This window comes from Mytilus trossulus, chromosome 2, assembly GCF_036588685.1.
Source record: "Mytilus trossulus isolate FHL-02 chromosome 2, PNRI_Mtr1.1.1.hap1, whole genome shotgun sequence".
NCBI classification, from domain to species: Eukaryota; Metazoa; Mollusca; class Bivalvia; order Mytilida; family Mytilidae; genus Mytilus; species Mytilus trossulus.
Genome location: NC_086374.1, coordinates 33,311,509 through 33,327,936, shown reverse-complemented (window position 1 = coordinate 33,327,936; position 16,428 = coordinate 33,311,509). Strand labels below are relative to the sequence as shown.

Sequence of the window (16,428 nt, the reverse complement as noted above, 5' to 3'; positions counted from 1 at the left end):
TCCGTTTTATCCGTTACGCTTCCGTTAGGTGTCCGTTTTATCCGGTACTCGTCCGTTGGATTTACGTTCGACGTCCGTTCTGTCCGGTACGTATCCGTTTCACGTACGTTCAATGTCCGTTGTGTGTCCGTTAGGCGTTCGTTACATGTCCGTTAGTACACCAACGGACTCCCAACGGATAAAAATTTTGTTAACTGTTAACTTTTTTTTTATCCGTTAGCCGTCCGTCCGTTCGAGCTATCCGGTAAGGTGTGACCGAGGCTTAACAAAATCACGATGGCAACCATAATACTTTTAAAAAGGATGACATCAACATAACAGTTTGAAATGCCTGGTTTAATCATTGTATAGCTATTAGAGACCATTGAGAAAACGCAAGTCCTGGAATAGCATATCAACCCCACTTGTATGCGATGGTGGATTGATTTCCTATTTGAATTGCAATGGCGTAGATACGAATAAAATAGCCACCAAGCTTCACATTCAATCATATTCTAGCATCAAGTGGAACGTTAAGTTAATAGACAATGCCAGCATCTTTTCATTTTTCTTTAAAAATAATAAATTTGTTAGAATTACGGTATTCATTAGAATGATGGAGGAAACAATTCACGCATGTCTGTGTAGAATTTTCTATTCTGTGTCGTTATCTAGAGTGTATCCAATGTTGTATTTTTTTTATTTTATTTTCTTTTAGCCATATTCTCTTTTCGAGCAGTTTATATTGTATCTTTGATGAGTTTTTGTTTATAATAGGAAAGGTGATACAAATAAAAAATATAATACTTGGTGCTTTGTTTGTAACATTTTTACATGAAGGTTGCATAGGTGCGTAGCAAAAAATGAAGATAGATGTTTAGATATCTATATTTAGTTTTATTGATGTTGATTTGTTTAAACGACATTACTACGGACGCCGAATGAGACTCTTGTGGTTTTGTACTCGAAATTCAATTTTGTACGGACAAAAGTGAGTTTTGTTCAACAAAAATGAGTTTCGTTTAACAAAATTATTAGCATAATACAAATTTAAAATGTTGTCATACAAAATTATCTTTCAGTGGACAAAAGTTACTTTTGTCATGACATAATTCATTTTTGTAACACAGACTTTACTTCTGTTACCTAATTTGAAAATTGGGCGACAAAAGTAAATTTTGTATGCAAATTAGTTTAGTTTTTGGTTCTGTGAACTAATTTGCATTCACAACTGATATTTTGTCACAAAAATTAATTTTGAGTTTATTTTTGTGTAGACAAAATTGAGTTTTGTTAAACAGAAGTGAAAATTTAACACAAAAGTCAATGTTGTGCCACACAGTCAATTTTGTGTCACAAAAGTTATTTTTTGTCACAATAGTCAATTTATCTGCACAAAAATAAACACAAAATTGAATTTTGTAATGACAAAATAAATGTTTGTCATGACAAAATTCAATTTTGTGTTTATTTTTGTGTAGACAAAATTGAGTTTTGTTAAGCAGAAATGAAAATTTAACACAAATGTCAATTTTGTGTTTCAAAATTCATTTTTGTCACAAAAGTCAATTTTGTATGCAAATAAGTTTGTATTTGCATACCTATTTGACAAAATTCTCGACAAAATTTAATTGTGTTTACAAAAAAGAATTTTGTCATCACAAAATTGAAGTTCTCATAAAACATGTATGACATAGTTTTGTAAGATTAAAAAGTGATTTGGTTAAGACAATTGAATTTTGTTCAAAACCACAAGAGTCCCATTCAGCGCCCCGTAATTACAACCTTATCCTATTTGCAAATAGTATCTGTACAAGCCCCTCGCTCTTGGTTTCATATTATATTCCTTTCTATACACTAACCGACACTTACAGTTGTATTATATTTGTTATTCTCTAATTGTATTATTTTGTCTAATGCTTAGTCCGTTTCTATGTGTGGTACATTTTAATGTTGTGTCGTTGTTCTCCTCTTATTTTTAATGCGTTTCCCTCAGTTTTAATTTGTTACCCCGATTTTGTTTTTGTCCATGGATTTATGAGTTTTGAACAGCGGTATACTACTGTTGCCTTTATTTACAGTAGGGATCTATTTTAGATTTCACTGATTATGATGAAGAACAGTGTTTTCTGAATATTATTAATATGGAGGTGAAGCGTAATCTTGTTTCTGATTTATATTGTTTTCCCTTATAAATATAACCGTTTAATTCTGTTCTTGTGTTTTGCATTCACGGTGTAGACTGCAGTCAAAGATATAGGTAATATGTACTAAAACAAATCTTGTTCCCTATGTGAATGACAGATAATAATGCGTTAGTGAGTTTTTTGTGATTTCTGTTGAACCTTCAGTCTAGTCGTTTAAAATTATCGTAAACTTTTTTACGATTTTTGTCATGTATGGTACATCGTTCTCTTATTTATCTCTGTAGCATAATACACTGGTAAAGTTTTGGGAAGAAACTGACATGTGAAAATTCCTGTACCAAGTCAGGAATATGACAGTTGTTTTCCATTCGTTTGATGTGTTTCAGCTTTTGATTTTGCCATTTGATTACTGATTTTCCCTTTTGATTTTTTCTAGGAATTCCGTATTTTGCAGATTTTACATTTTCCAGGACAATAACAAAATACATTTTGTGTAAGTGCAAATTACGACAAACGAATTACATTTTGTAACTTCATTTTTCCTTTAGACATCATAATAAACGGTACCTATCTTTCTGTTATAGATACGCATTTCGACAAATGATGTTAGAGGAAAATGTAAAAGTATAAAAAAGATATCAAAAGGCCATAGCAGTCGATGAAGTGTATCAATATCTTTCATTTTATATTTATCAGAAAGGCTATACGAATATCCTGATAATTTTTACGTGGAAGATTACAGTAAACAAACAAGCTGCTAAATCAAGGATTCTACAGGGAAAGTTTGAATCAGGAATTCGAATATGTCTAAATGCTGAACATATATAACTAGCAATCCGATTAAAGCATAGCATTCATAAAGCAGGATTAACATTTTATCATCACGATTGATGATCGTTTGAGGAGCATTAAACTAGTTATTATTTAGCAAACGCCATTTTGTTCTTTTTCCTCCCTCGACTAGAACTTATTATTGCTCCATTAGTATGTACTTGTCTCTTTAATGAAAGGAATCGCTGAATTACTAAAGTTTGTATTTAATTAAGGAATAAATAGATAACCTATTTGGCGGGGAGAAGAAATTGTATTAACACTTTGTGTTAACCTTGGTCCGGTCAAAAATTAATACTCACATGAAAGTACTTACCAAAATACCGACTTCCAATGTAAGTTAAAAAAAACAGGAGCGGGGGAGGGGGGCTGGAGCCCCTAAAACTTGACAAAATCATTTTGAAACTATGACAACTATCATATTTCATACATGGTACAAGCTTTTACCATAGAAAATGGAGGGCTCAAACTGGTTCAATAGCTCGATTAACAGGAATTGTTTATACAGTAATTCCGCTGAATTGGCAAAATTGGATAAACAAATGTAATCGGTTAGTGTAACAACTATTTAAATTTTTCATGTATGGTCTTGAGGAAACGATGTTAGTCCGTCGGAAAGGGACGATAAATGGCTGACCCGTGTTAAGAGAGAGCCACATCTCTTGCACGTTAAAGACACCCTTGTAGATTTCGAAAAAGAGTAGGCTAATGCCGCTACAAGGCAGCACTCGCACCCTCAAAGTGGAAAGGGATTAATATAAGTTGCAAAACTTGTTTCCCAATCCACTATAAATAAATATGTTTAAACTTAAATTAAACTAAACTAAACTATTTAAATCAAGCAGCTAAAACTTTGTGGGTACATCAGAAACATACAGCACAGCTCACTAAAAAATCCAAACAAATATACAACTAAAGACAAAGAAGCAGTTGTTGCAGTTGCAGTTGCAGTAAACTGACAAAGACCCAAACAAAAATCTTATTAACACTTTTCTGTTTATAAATAAAGGCAACAGTAGTATATCGCTGTTCGAAAGTCATAAAACGATTGAGAGATAACAAATCAGGATTACAAACTAAAACCGAGGGAAACCCATCAACTATAAGGGGGAAACAACGCAAACACTGGAGTGCAGCAAAAAAAAAGACAATGCAACACACACAGAAACACACTATAAGATAACTGCCATTTTCCGGACTTGGTGCAGGATATTTTAAGACAAAATGATGGGTTGAACCTGGTTGTGTGCCTAGCGAAACCTCGCGCTTGTATGGCAATGTTATATATAACACTAAATGACAACATTACATGACAAGACTATAGTACTAATAAATGCAAAAACATTCAGGATTGGGAAATAGACTAATAAACAATACAATAGTACATTTCGACATGCTTATGGTTATCAAAGGTACCAGGCTTATAATTAAATATGCTAGACGCTTGTTTCCTCTACATAAGACTTCTCAGATACGCTCAGATCAAAATAGTAAGAAAGCCAAACAAGTACAAAATTGAAGAGCATAGATGATCCAAAATTCCCCAAAAATTGTGCCAAATACGGCTAAGGTTAAATATGCATGGGGTAAGAAAATGCTTAGTCTTTAGAATATTTCATACGGGGTTCACTATTTTTTGTAATTTTAGTTTTCACATACCAGCCTTAGACTTCAATCAAACTGATTGAAAGGTAATGTGTTCATCATATAACAATTAACGAAATCCATCCCGTTAGGAGTTCAGAATCATACCACCCAACACTATATGAGAAGAACTTAACCCGCATCATGTCAACAACTGATTTTAATTTGCATGCAAAGACCCTATGGATGAATTAATATCAATACCAAATTATGCCATCCTTAATGACCTGAAAACAGTATCGTAAGTACATCCATTCTGATTAAGTCTGTTTAAAGGTTTGGGGTGTATGCCGACAATTTTGAGGTTTGCAAAGATTATTACCATAAAATATTGAATGTGAAATACCTGAACGTATAAGATATCTGCATGTTGATTTATATTTATGGATGATGTCTTTGTTTCAATGATAAAATACAGAATTTTCTTTGACTAGTTTGTGATATCGAAAACGCTGGTGTAATAATGTTTCATTACGGAATAGGCCAGTTGTTTACCATTCGTTTGATGTGTTTGAACTATTGATTTTTTCGTTTCGTATTCGATTTTCCTCTTTGAATATTTTTGTGGATTGCGGTATCATTAACGTTTCAATTGTCATGCATATTTTTTTAATAGTGTATGTGAGTTTTGTACTAATTTGTATATACTAACGTAATTGCATCTTTCCCTTATGTTTTGCTACAAAATAAGATATATTTGTATATACTTTTAATTGTCTGTGTTTGTTGTTGACGTTTAAACAAAAACAATATGTTTTATTTTATATTCAGTTTTATTTCAATATTTCAATTTATAACAACTAAAACATACAGGAATGATAAAAAGAAATAACAATTTCAAAAAAGATAATCAAAGACTTATGTAGGATATTCTAATGGTATTTACCTAAATTTTCTATTTTTTGTCACAAGATGATAACATTTGGGTTATTGTTTCTTTTCCGGTCGCTTAAGTTTAATTTATTTAAGTTTACAACAATTCTTAATTCTTAGTGGCGAAGGAATCTTGAACAAGACATACCCTGTAATGAGTCATCAACACATGTGTTTTAATGACACATAATGATCATATGTTTCCATGTTCTTGTTCTAATTGGAAAAACCTCTTCCTTTTCAATCAAGCAAAATGTATGTAGTCTTCTGACTGAGAACAAACATTTATTTCTGCTTAAGAATTGTAGATGATTGGCTTTTGAATTAACCGACAGACTGACAGACATTAATGTGTAATAAATATTTATTTCAAAACTTTATGTCGAATTTCACTTTGCAGAATTCATTTTAAGTTCGGTCGTCAATCAAAAAACCTACGTTTACGTCAGTGAATATCATTTTGTAGTTACAGGACAACTTGGAACATCTTAGTTGAATAAATGATAAGATAAATAATATACAAAAACAATATACATGTGAAAAAATGTGAAAACAAACCACATGTAAATATATTAATAAATAAAAATGTTCTATCTCTCTATCGCTATCTCTCTCACTTTTTTCTTCTCTTTCTCACTCACTTTTTCCCTCTCTAACCCTCTCGTTTCTTTCCCTCTTTATCTCTACCAAATACATATACGCAATATACAGACATACACTGACATTATCACTGTTCATAAAAATATCACAATGTATAATAGCACTTTGTTTCTCTTTATGGCATCAAATGTGTAGTTTGCAGTTCGACTATTTATAAGTTCGACTCACTGTATTACATAATATTATGCAAGCTATATGAATGATGAGACACAATTCGTTGAATTTCATTAAAAAAAATATTGCACAAGTGTAAATATTAATTGTAGCACCAACATTTTCAATTGTCATCGGAGATTCTTAGATAATTCCAAAACGTTCCAAGTGTTTCCGAATGATCAACGTCCGGCAACCATTCAGAACTCTTTGGATGTTATTAGTGTCCACTGCACAAGTATAATAATATTCACAACTATGATGCGTGTGCCATTCTTTGTCCTGTTTTGTTGATCGGTGTTGGAGATTTATTTCACCTTTGACGATTTTCTGCAAAATAAATTTAAATTATGCAAAATCTGTTATACTTGTATTCCACATCTGTATTTAAAGACCCATATATCAACTAATCAGAGTGTTTGATTTTTTTTATTTGGAATTGATACGCAAAAATGTCAGATATTGGTTGTATATGGATTTCTTATAACTTTTTTATTTCTTGTGTCTTCTGTTCCAGTTTTTGATATGGTGTTGAATTTAACATGTTACTGTATAATCGTGTTAAAAACCGGTGATTGTAAGTAGGTTTTATAATTTCAACCTTGCATATTGGAGAAGAGGTGTTAAATTTGAGTATTTCATGCACTTTTATACACGCTAAATTTGTTGAAAGATATGACTCTATCGATACAAAATGCATTCTAATTGCGAACTAGAATGAAGTCATTTACAAGGCGTTAGGGAAAAAATATTCGATCAATTCGTAATCTTGACATTTTAACATCTTATAAAAAGTCTGTTGTTATATTATACGTGAATAAGTAACTTGTTCTTACCATAAATAGATGTTTTATATAAACAGCTGTTTTTACGACATCTGGATGTAAATCTGGTCTTGAATTGCTTCTCCCTTTCTTTTTCTTTTCCTCTGTCGTAGAAAATGAATCTAAGAATTCATTTTTTTCATTGTCTGTAAAAATAAGTAAACTGAATATAATTTATGTTTTGCATTTTCATATTAAACATTTCATGATAATGAAAATTTAATTATCAAAATATATATCGAAAAAAATGATAACAAAAAATTACAGATTTAATAAATTGTTATTATATATGATGTTGTGCATATGTTTTAACATCTCGCTTCCTTTTTGTACCGATGATTTTAATAACTTGCAACTTTCATTTTGAATGTTATTATAATGGTATTAATCAAAACTCACTTGAAGCAGTAAATGAGTCGAAATCTGGGAATATGTGTGGATATTTCTTCACAAGTTCTGCAATACAACGACCTTTGGCTACCTTCTCTGCCAGGACGTCTATTTTATTCAGGAAGAGCAGAACTGAGACATTCCGCAAGAACCTGTTAATTAAAAATATTATTTAAAAAAACATTCTTTTAGTACTAGGTACAATGTTAATTTTTATCAAACAAAATAGTTGTATTATAGTGTAGGGAGTGAAAACGGAACATTGGGCGAAAATACGATCTTATTTGACTCATTGTAAAATGAATAATAAATCGGTTAATAATGATGTAAATACGGTAGTAATATTGAAATAAACAACATGTAACAAATTTATGACATTCAAGTTAGTCATTTTTTTACTGACAATTTAGCACAAATATTTGCACCGACTTCCCTTATTTATTACTCACTTTCATACTTAAGGTAGACTAAGTATTAACCATTATTACTGATCAAACGAAATTATTTTTATACTATGTCAAATCTATTTATATTTTACTTCCTCGGGCTTTTGTGGTTTATTGTTGTAATTTATGGAAGCAATTGAGATCATTTACCTTAGTTAATAGTCTTTATTAATTAAGTAGAATATATTGTACGTGTAAATGCAATAAAAATTATTCGAAGCCTTTCAGCAGATATTTTTATTTACCTGTTTTTCCATACTTGTTCAAATATTTCTAATGCTTCGAGAAGTCTGTTTTTGGTTGGATCTTCTCTTAATGTTGTATCAAAGCTACCACAATCGACCATGAATAAAATTACAGCAACGCTGTCAAACACTTGTATCCACTTTTTTCTTTCTCCTTGCTGACCACCAACATCAAATACACTGTAGAGATTAAAATTGGTTTAGTACAAAACGTAGACTATACATTAATACACCTAGTTATTTGAAAGCATTTGGTTTTTTTTAATCATGTGTTACTCTGAGTATGTGTATTTGTCTTTGACAAAATGTTGACAGTTACCGAAAAGAAAATGGGACTGATGAAAAATACAGAAAAGAGAGAAACAATCCGAAATTTTTCGAGAAGTTTTGGGATAAGCGAGAATGGAAAAATTAAAGGGAAACAAAGTTGAGAATAACCAATACTGACGAAAAAGAAAAATTGGGAAAACGATTCTACTGATTAAGTGATATCATATTTGACTATACAGCTGTAATTTGATAACTAACCTGAATCTAACTTGGTTTCCACCATCAGGAACATTGAATTCAATATTCTGTATAGCAGTTGTCACCACTCGACACCGTAAAATATCCTGATCTGAGGGGACATAGTCGTCATTGTACACTTCTTCTACTTTATCAAGAAAACTGAAATACAAAGAAATTTATGATTAGTATTTAAGACTTTCATCTTGCTTGAGTGACAGAAGGGCATCTATTTGATAAAAACGATAGTATAAGAGACTAGGCAGTTCAGAAATATTTTGCTTTACTTATTTCCAAAAACCTGATTCAAATTTCGTTTCTTTACGGACATGTATGAACAATTACACATTTTTCATTCAATCACAATAGATATCTCAAATATATTTTTTTGTGTAGAAAATACAGACTCATTTATTATATATACTTGAAAATGAATACTTCTATTGATGAAAAGAATAGACCAAAAATAGCAACTACAGCTCTAAGCAAGCAATGTTCGCATAATGTTTATTATGTACAGTTGTACTAAAAATTATACTTCAAAGGTAAACCCCAGTATCTTGTAATTTACTGTCCAGATAAACAGTAAACCACTAACATACCAGATCATACCAGTGATATCTAAAGAAAATTATTTATAAGGAAACTTACTATTGCGCACAATCTATTAACTGGAATTCATGAGATCGACTGAAACATTCTTGTACACCTGGATCTGACCAGAGTTGTCGAACGTGTGTTGCAAATTCTTTCGTGTGTTGAATCATGGGGTTTCCTGCTTCTTCCAGCATAAACTCCAAACTTGTGTAGCTTTCTTTACTGCATAATGAGATTCCCAATTGTTGCATTGCTAATACCAACACCTGAAAGGTAAAATAGACATTGTGTTGATATATGAAATCGCAGTTGTCTAGAAAATTAAATTGCCCTTTTACTCTTTGAACAAATATTTAAAAAAAAAGTTCTATGACTTGGTGTGAAGTTTGCACTTTTAATAGTTTGCCGTCGGTTTTGTTGTAGTTTTGACATATATAGTGCAAAATAACTTACCACGATAGATTCTTTAATATTTCTCTTAATATCGGCTATCTTCTCGATTTTTTCTCTGAAATATAAAATTACAGTATAGGATGTGTATATAAACCCGGTATTATCACAGATATAGCTACTGTTAACATCAACGACCATTGGTCTATATTACCTACACGTCTCATTACTAGCTGTACATGCCATTTTTGTTAATATTGTCTTATATCAAAGATATGAAAAATTAGATGGAATTTTCTTATTGGTGTAAATATACAAAATGATTGAACAATAGCAATTGATATTTTGATGTTTGCAAATCATATTCTAGGCGTATTTTGATTACAAGGTAAACAGAATAAATTAATTGTAACTTCTCCTGAAATAGGGTAAATGAAATGTGTGATCCCCTCCCCTAATTGAAATAGTAATGAACACGCATAAAATGATTACTGTGTTGGCCAGTGACTCTTTTTCTTTTCATTCGTTCAGTATGTGTGGCTAATCTCTTATGTCAACGTGCATTTATGGGTTCGTATCATCGTCCGGTGAATCAATTATAATACTTTAAATATTCTTATTTGACCAATATATGTGGTTGATGACTACTTTAATCCAAGTGCATTTGTGAATTGATATGTTGACCGACCGTGCAAGGGATGAATAGCCAGTCAAGGTCGTTAAAAAACTTCCATATATATGATATTTTGTCCGGTGACTCGTATATTTTAATTCGGCCAGTATGTGTGATTGATTTTTTATGTCAACTTGGAATTTATATGAATTGATATTTTGTCCGGGGTAAACGATCAAAGTCAACGTCCACTACGTGTAAGCCCCTTGAAACACGTGTAACAAAGTATCTGAATGCCAAAAAGAGCAATTCTCGTTCTTATGTATTGATAGAATTATAAATAGTTTAGCATAATTTGAGCTTACTTTTGTTTACACAAAGAAACAGGCAAGTAGTTTGTAGCAGTTGATTTGTTTATTCAATTTCTGTTTTATTAACTTACTCAAGGTGCTTTGATAAACTGTTGGCCGTAATTAAAGTACTAAAATATTTGTAATTTTCTTTTAGGGTGTTGTTGAGATAAGTTTGGTTGGTACAGAAAAGCAAGAGTACAAGGAAGCTACCAACAGGTTCGTGTTTACATTTGAAATTGGTCGATTACCAATAATAGTACATACAAACTTTATTGTTGGTTTCCTTAATTGTATACTGTAGACTTAATGTCTCTAGGACCAGGCATTTCATCCTATAGTACATCGTTTGGGTAAAGTTGAAAGAAAAAGTGTGACACGCATGTTTGATGCTATGTGTTATGTGGTGTATACTTTAGCAGACAGTACATATGTTTTATATACTTGAGTGTAGGAGTTAAATATATCTTGTTTGGGTGTGTAATATATGTCATATCAACAGTACTTTCATTGTCATTATGTTTAATTAATAAACACTTTTAAATCATTTGAAGGACATTTGTATACGTCTATTTATTTTAGTTGTGTAAAATGTACTTACTGCATATCGAAGCCATTTATGTGTATTATTTTCATCTGTTTTGTGATTGTACTTTTACCAGATTCACCAGTACCTGAAAATATAGAATAATATTTATATCATATCAACTTAAAACGTTGCTTGGATAATATGGCATTCATTTTAACACTACTTTTACGAAAGTGTTACCTTTTATTGAATTTTAATAGACTATCTACGAGGTCGAGAATTTAATTCACGTCACGTGTAAATGTATCCTCTAATCTTTGTCAGTTATCTTGAAATATCCTGTTGCATAAGTGCGTATATACTGCTCTTATGGATACCCAAGAAAATATCAAGTTTTAACATTGTCAGGTAACTTACATTCAATTCAAAGCATTGCTTACAGGTGTAACGTCATAATATTGTTTAAATGTTACACGAATGTTATCTTCATTTAAAAAGAGTGAAAGTGGTTTATCTTATTCAAAACAAATATTTGAAGAAGAATACTACAAATTATGTTTACCACACACATCCAATTACAAAGATGGTTGGCTAGAATATTACAAGTGCTTGTTAACATTTTGACGTCATCTTTGACGTAAAGGTGCCGTGAAGTAAAGCAAAACTTAAACTGTTTATATTTTTGTTTTCATTATGGACCTGTTCACCTCGTACTTAAAGATTTTAAAGTGACCTAGTTTTATTGCATTGGTTAACTGTTTACCAAGTCACTTACATTCTATGTTGATTTTGGGAATTAAAAGTATCTCTTTCAGCTCGATTAAACATGGGGGACGAACATTTGATAGTATGAGGGGAGGCAGGAGGATTGTTATCAGACGGAATATTTTTTTCTCTCAACTTTTGAGAGTCTGGCTTATTTTATATAGTTTCATTATTGTACACATCTTTATCTTCCATTTATGTCACCTATTAGGATTAATATACTAAAGGATGACTAACAACTGTGATCAAATTTAGACGGGTGTTGCATTAATACTTTGGCTTAATAGGACTTTTTCAGAAGATTTTTAAATAAAACATATAGGAAATAATAAGTAAGGTTGTAATGCCAAATTTGTGCAAGTTGGTCCAAATTAAGAATAACATGCTGACGTCTCATCTGAAACCATTTGTTTCTCCTTCATGTCATCATGTTCGAAATAAGATTAACTCATAAAAACGAATATCTTTGTGGTTATGCATGTACTTCTACGAAAACTTACCTAATAGAAGTATTTTCAATTTCTTCAGTTCTTGTTTATGGTGGTCTTTCAGTATTCGTGTTACTTCTTTGTCACGTTGCTTCGCTCTTTTTGCTTCATCTGGATTAATATAATGTCTAAAATGTTCATCACAACTTCGACCAAAACATGACATGACATCCATAGTCTTTGTGAAAGCTCGTTGTGTAGAGTCAACCATAAATTACATATAACACTTTAATATCCAATAAGTTTTTTAACAACTGAATAGACAATTCGTTTGTATTGTTATAGAATTTCCAACTGTTTACTTCTTTTGTCAGTTGCACTTTTCACTAACCATAACTCTCATTGTCTGAAAGAAAATAAACAGGAAAATATAAAGCACTGAAGTTATATATACCATGTATACAAAGATATACAAAATCTTAAAGTACAGTTTATATAAACATTTATTCAAGTTCGTAAATTGATTAAATCTGGTGTCTGTTCACACTCAGTAAACCTTTCGGAGGATATTTAAGTACGAACAAATTTGAGCAGAAACTTTGGTAGATGTTGATGAAGCGAAATTTTATATAATTCGTATCTTCTTCAATTTATGTTTGCAATATCTCATGACAGTAGCTGAATCATTATTTAATGTGATAAAGTCTGACTTCAACCAGACGGTACAATAAACTGGTATGAAACTATTCTTTTCATCATACTGTTGTTTGTTTTTTCTCATTCCAGGTTATTTTCCCTTAATGTTACATCAAACGTATTAAGAACAAACCGTGTCAAGTTATTTATCAAAATAATATATAGTTTGTACAAAACGTTTTGTAATAAAAATGCTCATTACACCTGCAAAAATGTGTGTTTTTGGTGCTCTACGTGACTTTTAAAAAATGTTATACAATGTTGACTACATTCTAAATAGGGCCTATTCTATTTTTTGTCAAAATGATGTCAACGTACGAATAATGTGCCTTTTTTTAATTAGTAACAAATTTAACACTAAGCATTCTATTAATCACCTAAGCTATAATGCATGTATACTTGTAACGGTAGTCTGTCATAAATTCGGTACATGTTATATAGATTTAAAACCTCTCATCAACATACTTCATACTAAATCAGGAAATGTTATAGTTATAAACATCGATTTTATTGATTTTCTTATCAGCAAATTTTTGGACCTAAATATTTTTATTGAAGAAACAGGTCCTATTTTAAACTCTTCAAGACAAGTAAATAAGTTATGTTTAATATTGAATTCTGACATATATGTTACCAAAGAATTGGGAGACACAAGGTTTGTAGATGGCCTTGAAACAAATTGCTCTATCGATAAAAAGAGATGAGACATCAACCCAAAACAAATAACTAGAATACCGCCAATAGATATTTATTGGGTTTCATAACGCGTGGTTTCCCCAGGACACCTAATTGAACATTCGTACGCGTGTAAAGAATATGTTCTGACCTCAGACAGTTATAAATCTTTTGTATTTATCCTTTCAAATTATAGGTGGTTTGATTTTTTATATTATAAAGAAAATTAAAAACAAAGTTATTTACCAACTTCTAAAATCCAGAAAAGCGAAATGAAACTCTAATTTTCCAAATGGATAAACGAATATCTCTATAATACGTATACATTTAAGTGCAAAGGATGATGGGTATTAAACATAAAACTGAACGTGCAGCTTTTAATTTTTCATTGCCGTTTATAAAATAGCATATATTTATGTAATGTAACCTTTGTATATTTAAAACAACTGTTTATAGGGATTTGATTACGCAACATATCATTTTTATTTTGATATACTTGTCAAATGTCAGTCGACGTTTTTACAACTCGGTCATGAAAATGTTTGTTTTATTTAAAATCAAGTTCTTGAAATAGAAGTCCACGTTCAAATCACCTGATGGTTAAACAATGTAAATTTAAATTGTCCATGCGAATTAATAAGTACAGTTAAACATTGATATCGAACATGTAATCCTTAAATTAGTCGTCTCAATACCTTTTTCTTGAGAAATAACATACATGCAGTCAAAACAATTTGATATACAGATTTGTAATATTGATAGCATTACAGATTTCAAGTACCATAATATTACTCCAATTCGTTTAAACACGGTTTTAGCACCTGTAAAGTATGTGTACTTTTGAATGACGTCTGGTCCCCTACGTTGTCTTTAGTACTATTTACTTAAACCAGTAAAAATATTAAATACCTAACAATTTCTCAAATAGTGGATGTTCACCTGTTGAAAATATAAATTGCAAAGCAAGCGAATCTGGATAGGTATAACGTTTTTCTACATTTCTTACGAACCCAGCATGCTATCATCTATTGTTGCTGACTAAAATTACAACACATATTTCTTTTTTCAATAATCTATTATTAAAAACAGCGCATTATGGATGAAAAGTAATATTTCTTAATATTAAAACACCGGTTTTGTTGTATACTTGTGATACATAAACAGCTGTCAGTCACGTGACATATCTTATTCAAATATAAGTATCGGTAAAGTGTAGATATATTTAGATATAATTTAAGTAACATAAATTGTAAGTCAAACCTATAAATGTCGCCCTGAGTTATTATCATTTAAAAGTTATTTAGCACTCCCAATGTTTGTCTTTCCTTGTCACGGTATTCTTACGAAAAGACTGAGTTGACTAATTGAAACAGATTTTTACTGAAATACTGCTACACCTTCATTGTTAGTTGAAGGTGTATAATAAAATTGGGAATGGAAATGGGGAATGTATCAAAGAGACAACAGCCCAACCATACAACAGGTAACAGCAGAATGTTTGGGATAAATCACAATTACAGATTGATGAAAATTCTATTTTTCTGGAAAAACGATTGTATTTCAAAGACAAAAGACGAGTTGGTTGTCAGGAAACCTACAGAACGATGAACACGATAATCGGTTGCGGTCCCTTTGATAGGAAGGAGAAAAGTGTTGCGCCTTTATGTCAATATAAAAGCAATTGATAAGCCGAAAACTCAAGGTAAAGTCACACCCTGGCTTACAACTCAGCTATGCAATTATCAGCTGATATATTTTCTGTAAAATCATAATAAAGAATTCATTGACCACACATAATATTCCATTTCTAGTTTATAAGTGTTTTAGTTTAGTCTCCTTCTTGCTCGCTTAATTTTATGGTATCTTAATATAACTTGATACTGTCCCACTTTTACAAGACAAAAGCTTGTCACTGCTAAAATTCAATAGTGTTCCTTTTATTACATAATTTTGAAATATAGGCAGATAAGATAAAAGAAAAAAAATCAAACAAACAGTACTTGAAAGATTAAAAAAACATTGTGTCCAATATGTGTCCTCAGATCAATACATGTTTTAGTCATCCACCATGTTTAAACTTTTCCTCAATTCTTCTCTTTTTTTCATGAAAAACAAAGCATTGCTGTTTGGACTTCTTAGCAAACCAAATACTCTCAATGGTTTATTGAAATACCAAAATTTAAGTTTGCACAAGGACATTCCTGCATCCATGTACGTTAATTTTAGGAAATAAATAAAGTCTACTCACAGTTTGTTGGTTTATATAGTCCAATTTCTAATGGCCAAAAAAAAGCCTATTATAACTAATCTAATACAACTAATTTCAATCGCTTACCTATGTTAAACAAACGTAGATATATTTATCCAATAATGTATATATATAGTCATTGCACTACTGATAGTTCATGTAAAATGAAGTTATACCTCATAAATATCATACTTAATAGATAACTAGATTTTAAATACGCATGCGCGCAGGTAAACTTCCAACTTGCCTTTAAGTTAGACTTTTCGTTCTTATTTTGGTATTATATAATATAGGATGTGCAATTTTACTTGTTTAAATGACGAACAAAAAAATGATAATAAAAAAATTACAGCTTCTTTACTTGTGATTATGAATGCTGGATTATAACAAAATATTTGATGAAGCACATTGATTAGCAGCCAGAAATCCGAGATAAAA

The 16,428-nt window shown here is 31.0% G+C and overlaps 1 protein-coding gene across 1 annotated transcript; it reads right to left on the bottom strand.

The window, feature by feature from the left end:
* Positions 1–5,389: 5,389 nt before the first annotated feature.
* Positions 5,390–16,180, bottom strand: LOC134707049 (guanine nucleotide-binding protein G(s) subunit alpha-like). Its single transcript, XM_063566532.1, has 10 exons — positions 16,078–16,180; positions 12,444–12,777; positions 11,251–11,323; positions 9,750–9,804; positions 9,351–9,562; positions 8,721–8,861; positions 8,193–8,372; positions 7,511–7,653; positions 7,124–7,257; positions 5,390–6,617 (listed from the first exon to the last, which is right to left on the bottom strand). Exons 2-10 carry the CDS (start codon positions 12,640–12,642, stop codon positions 6,432–6,434), a joined length of 1,323 nt encoding a protein of 440 aa, XP_063422602.1. The 5' UTR covers positions 12,643–12,777; positions 16,078–16,180; the 3' UTR covers positions 5,390–6,431.
* Between the last annotated feature and the right edge of the window lie 248 nt (positions 16,181–16,428).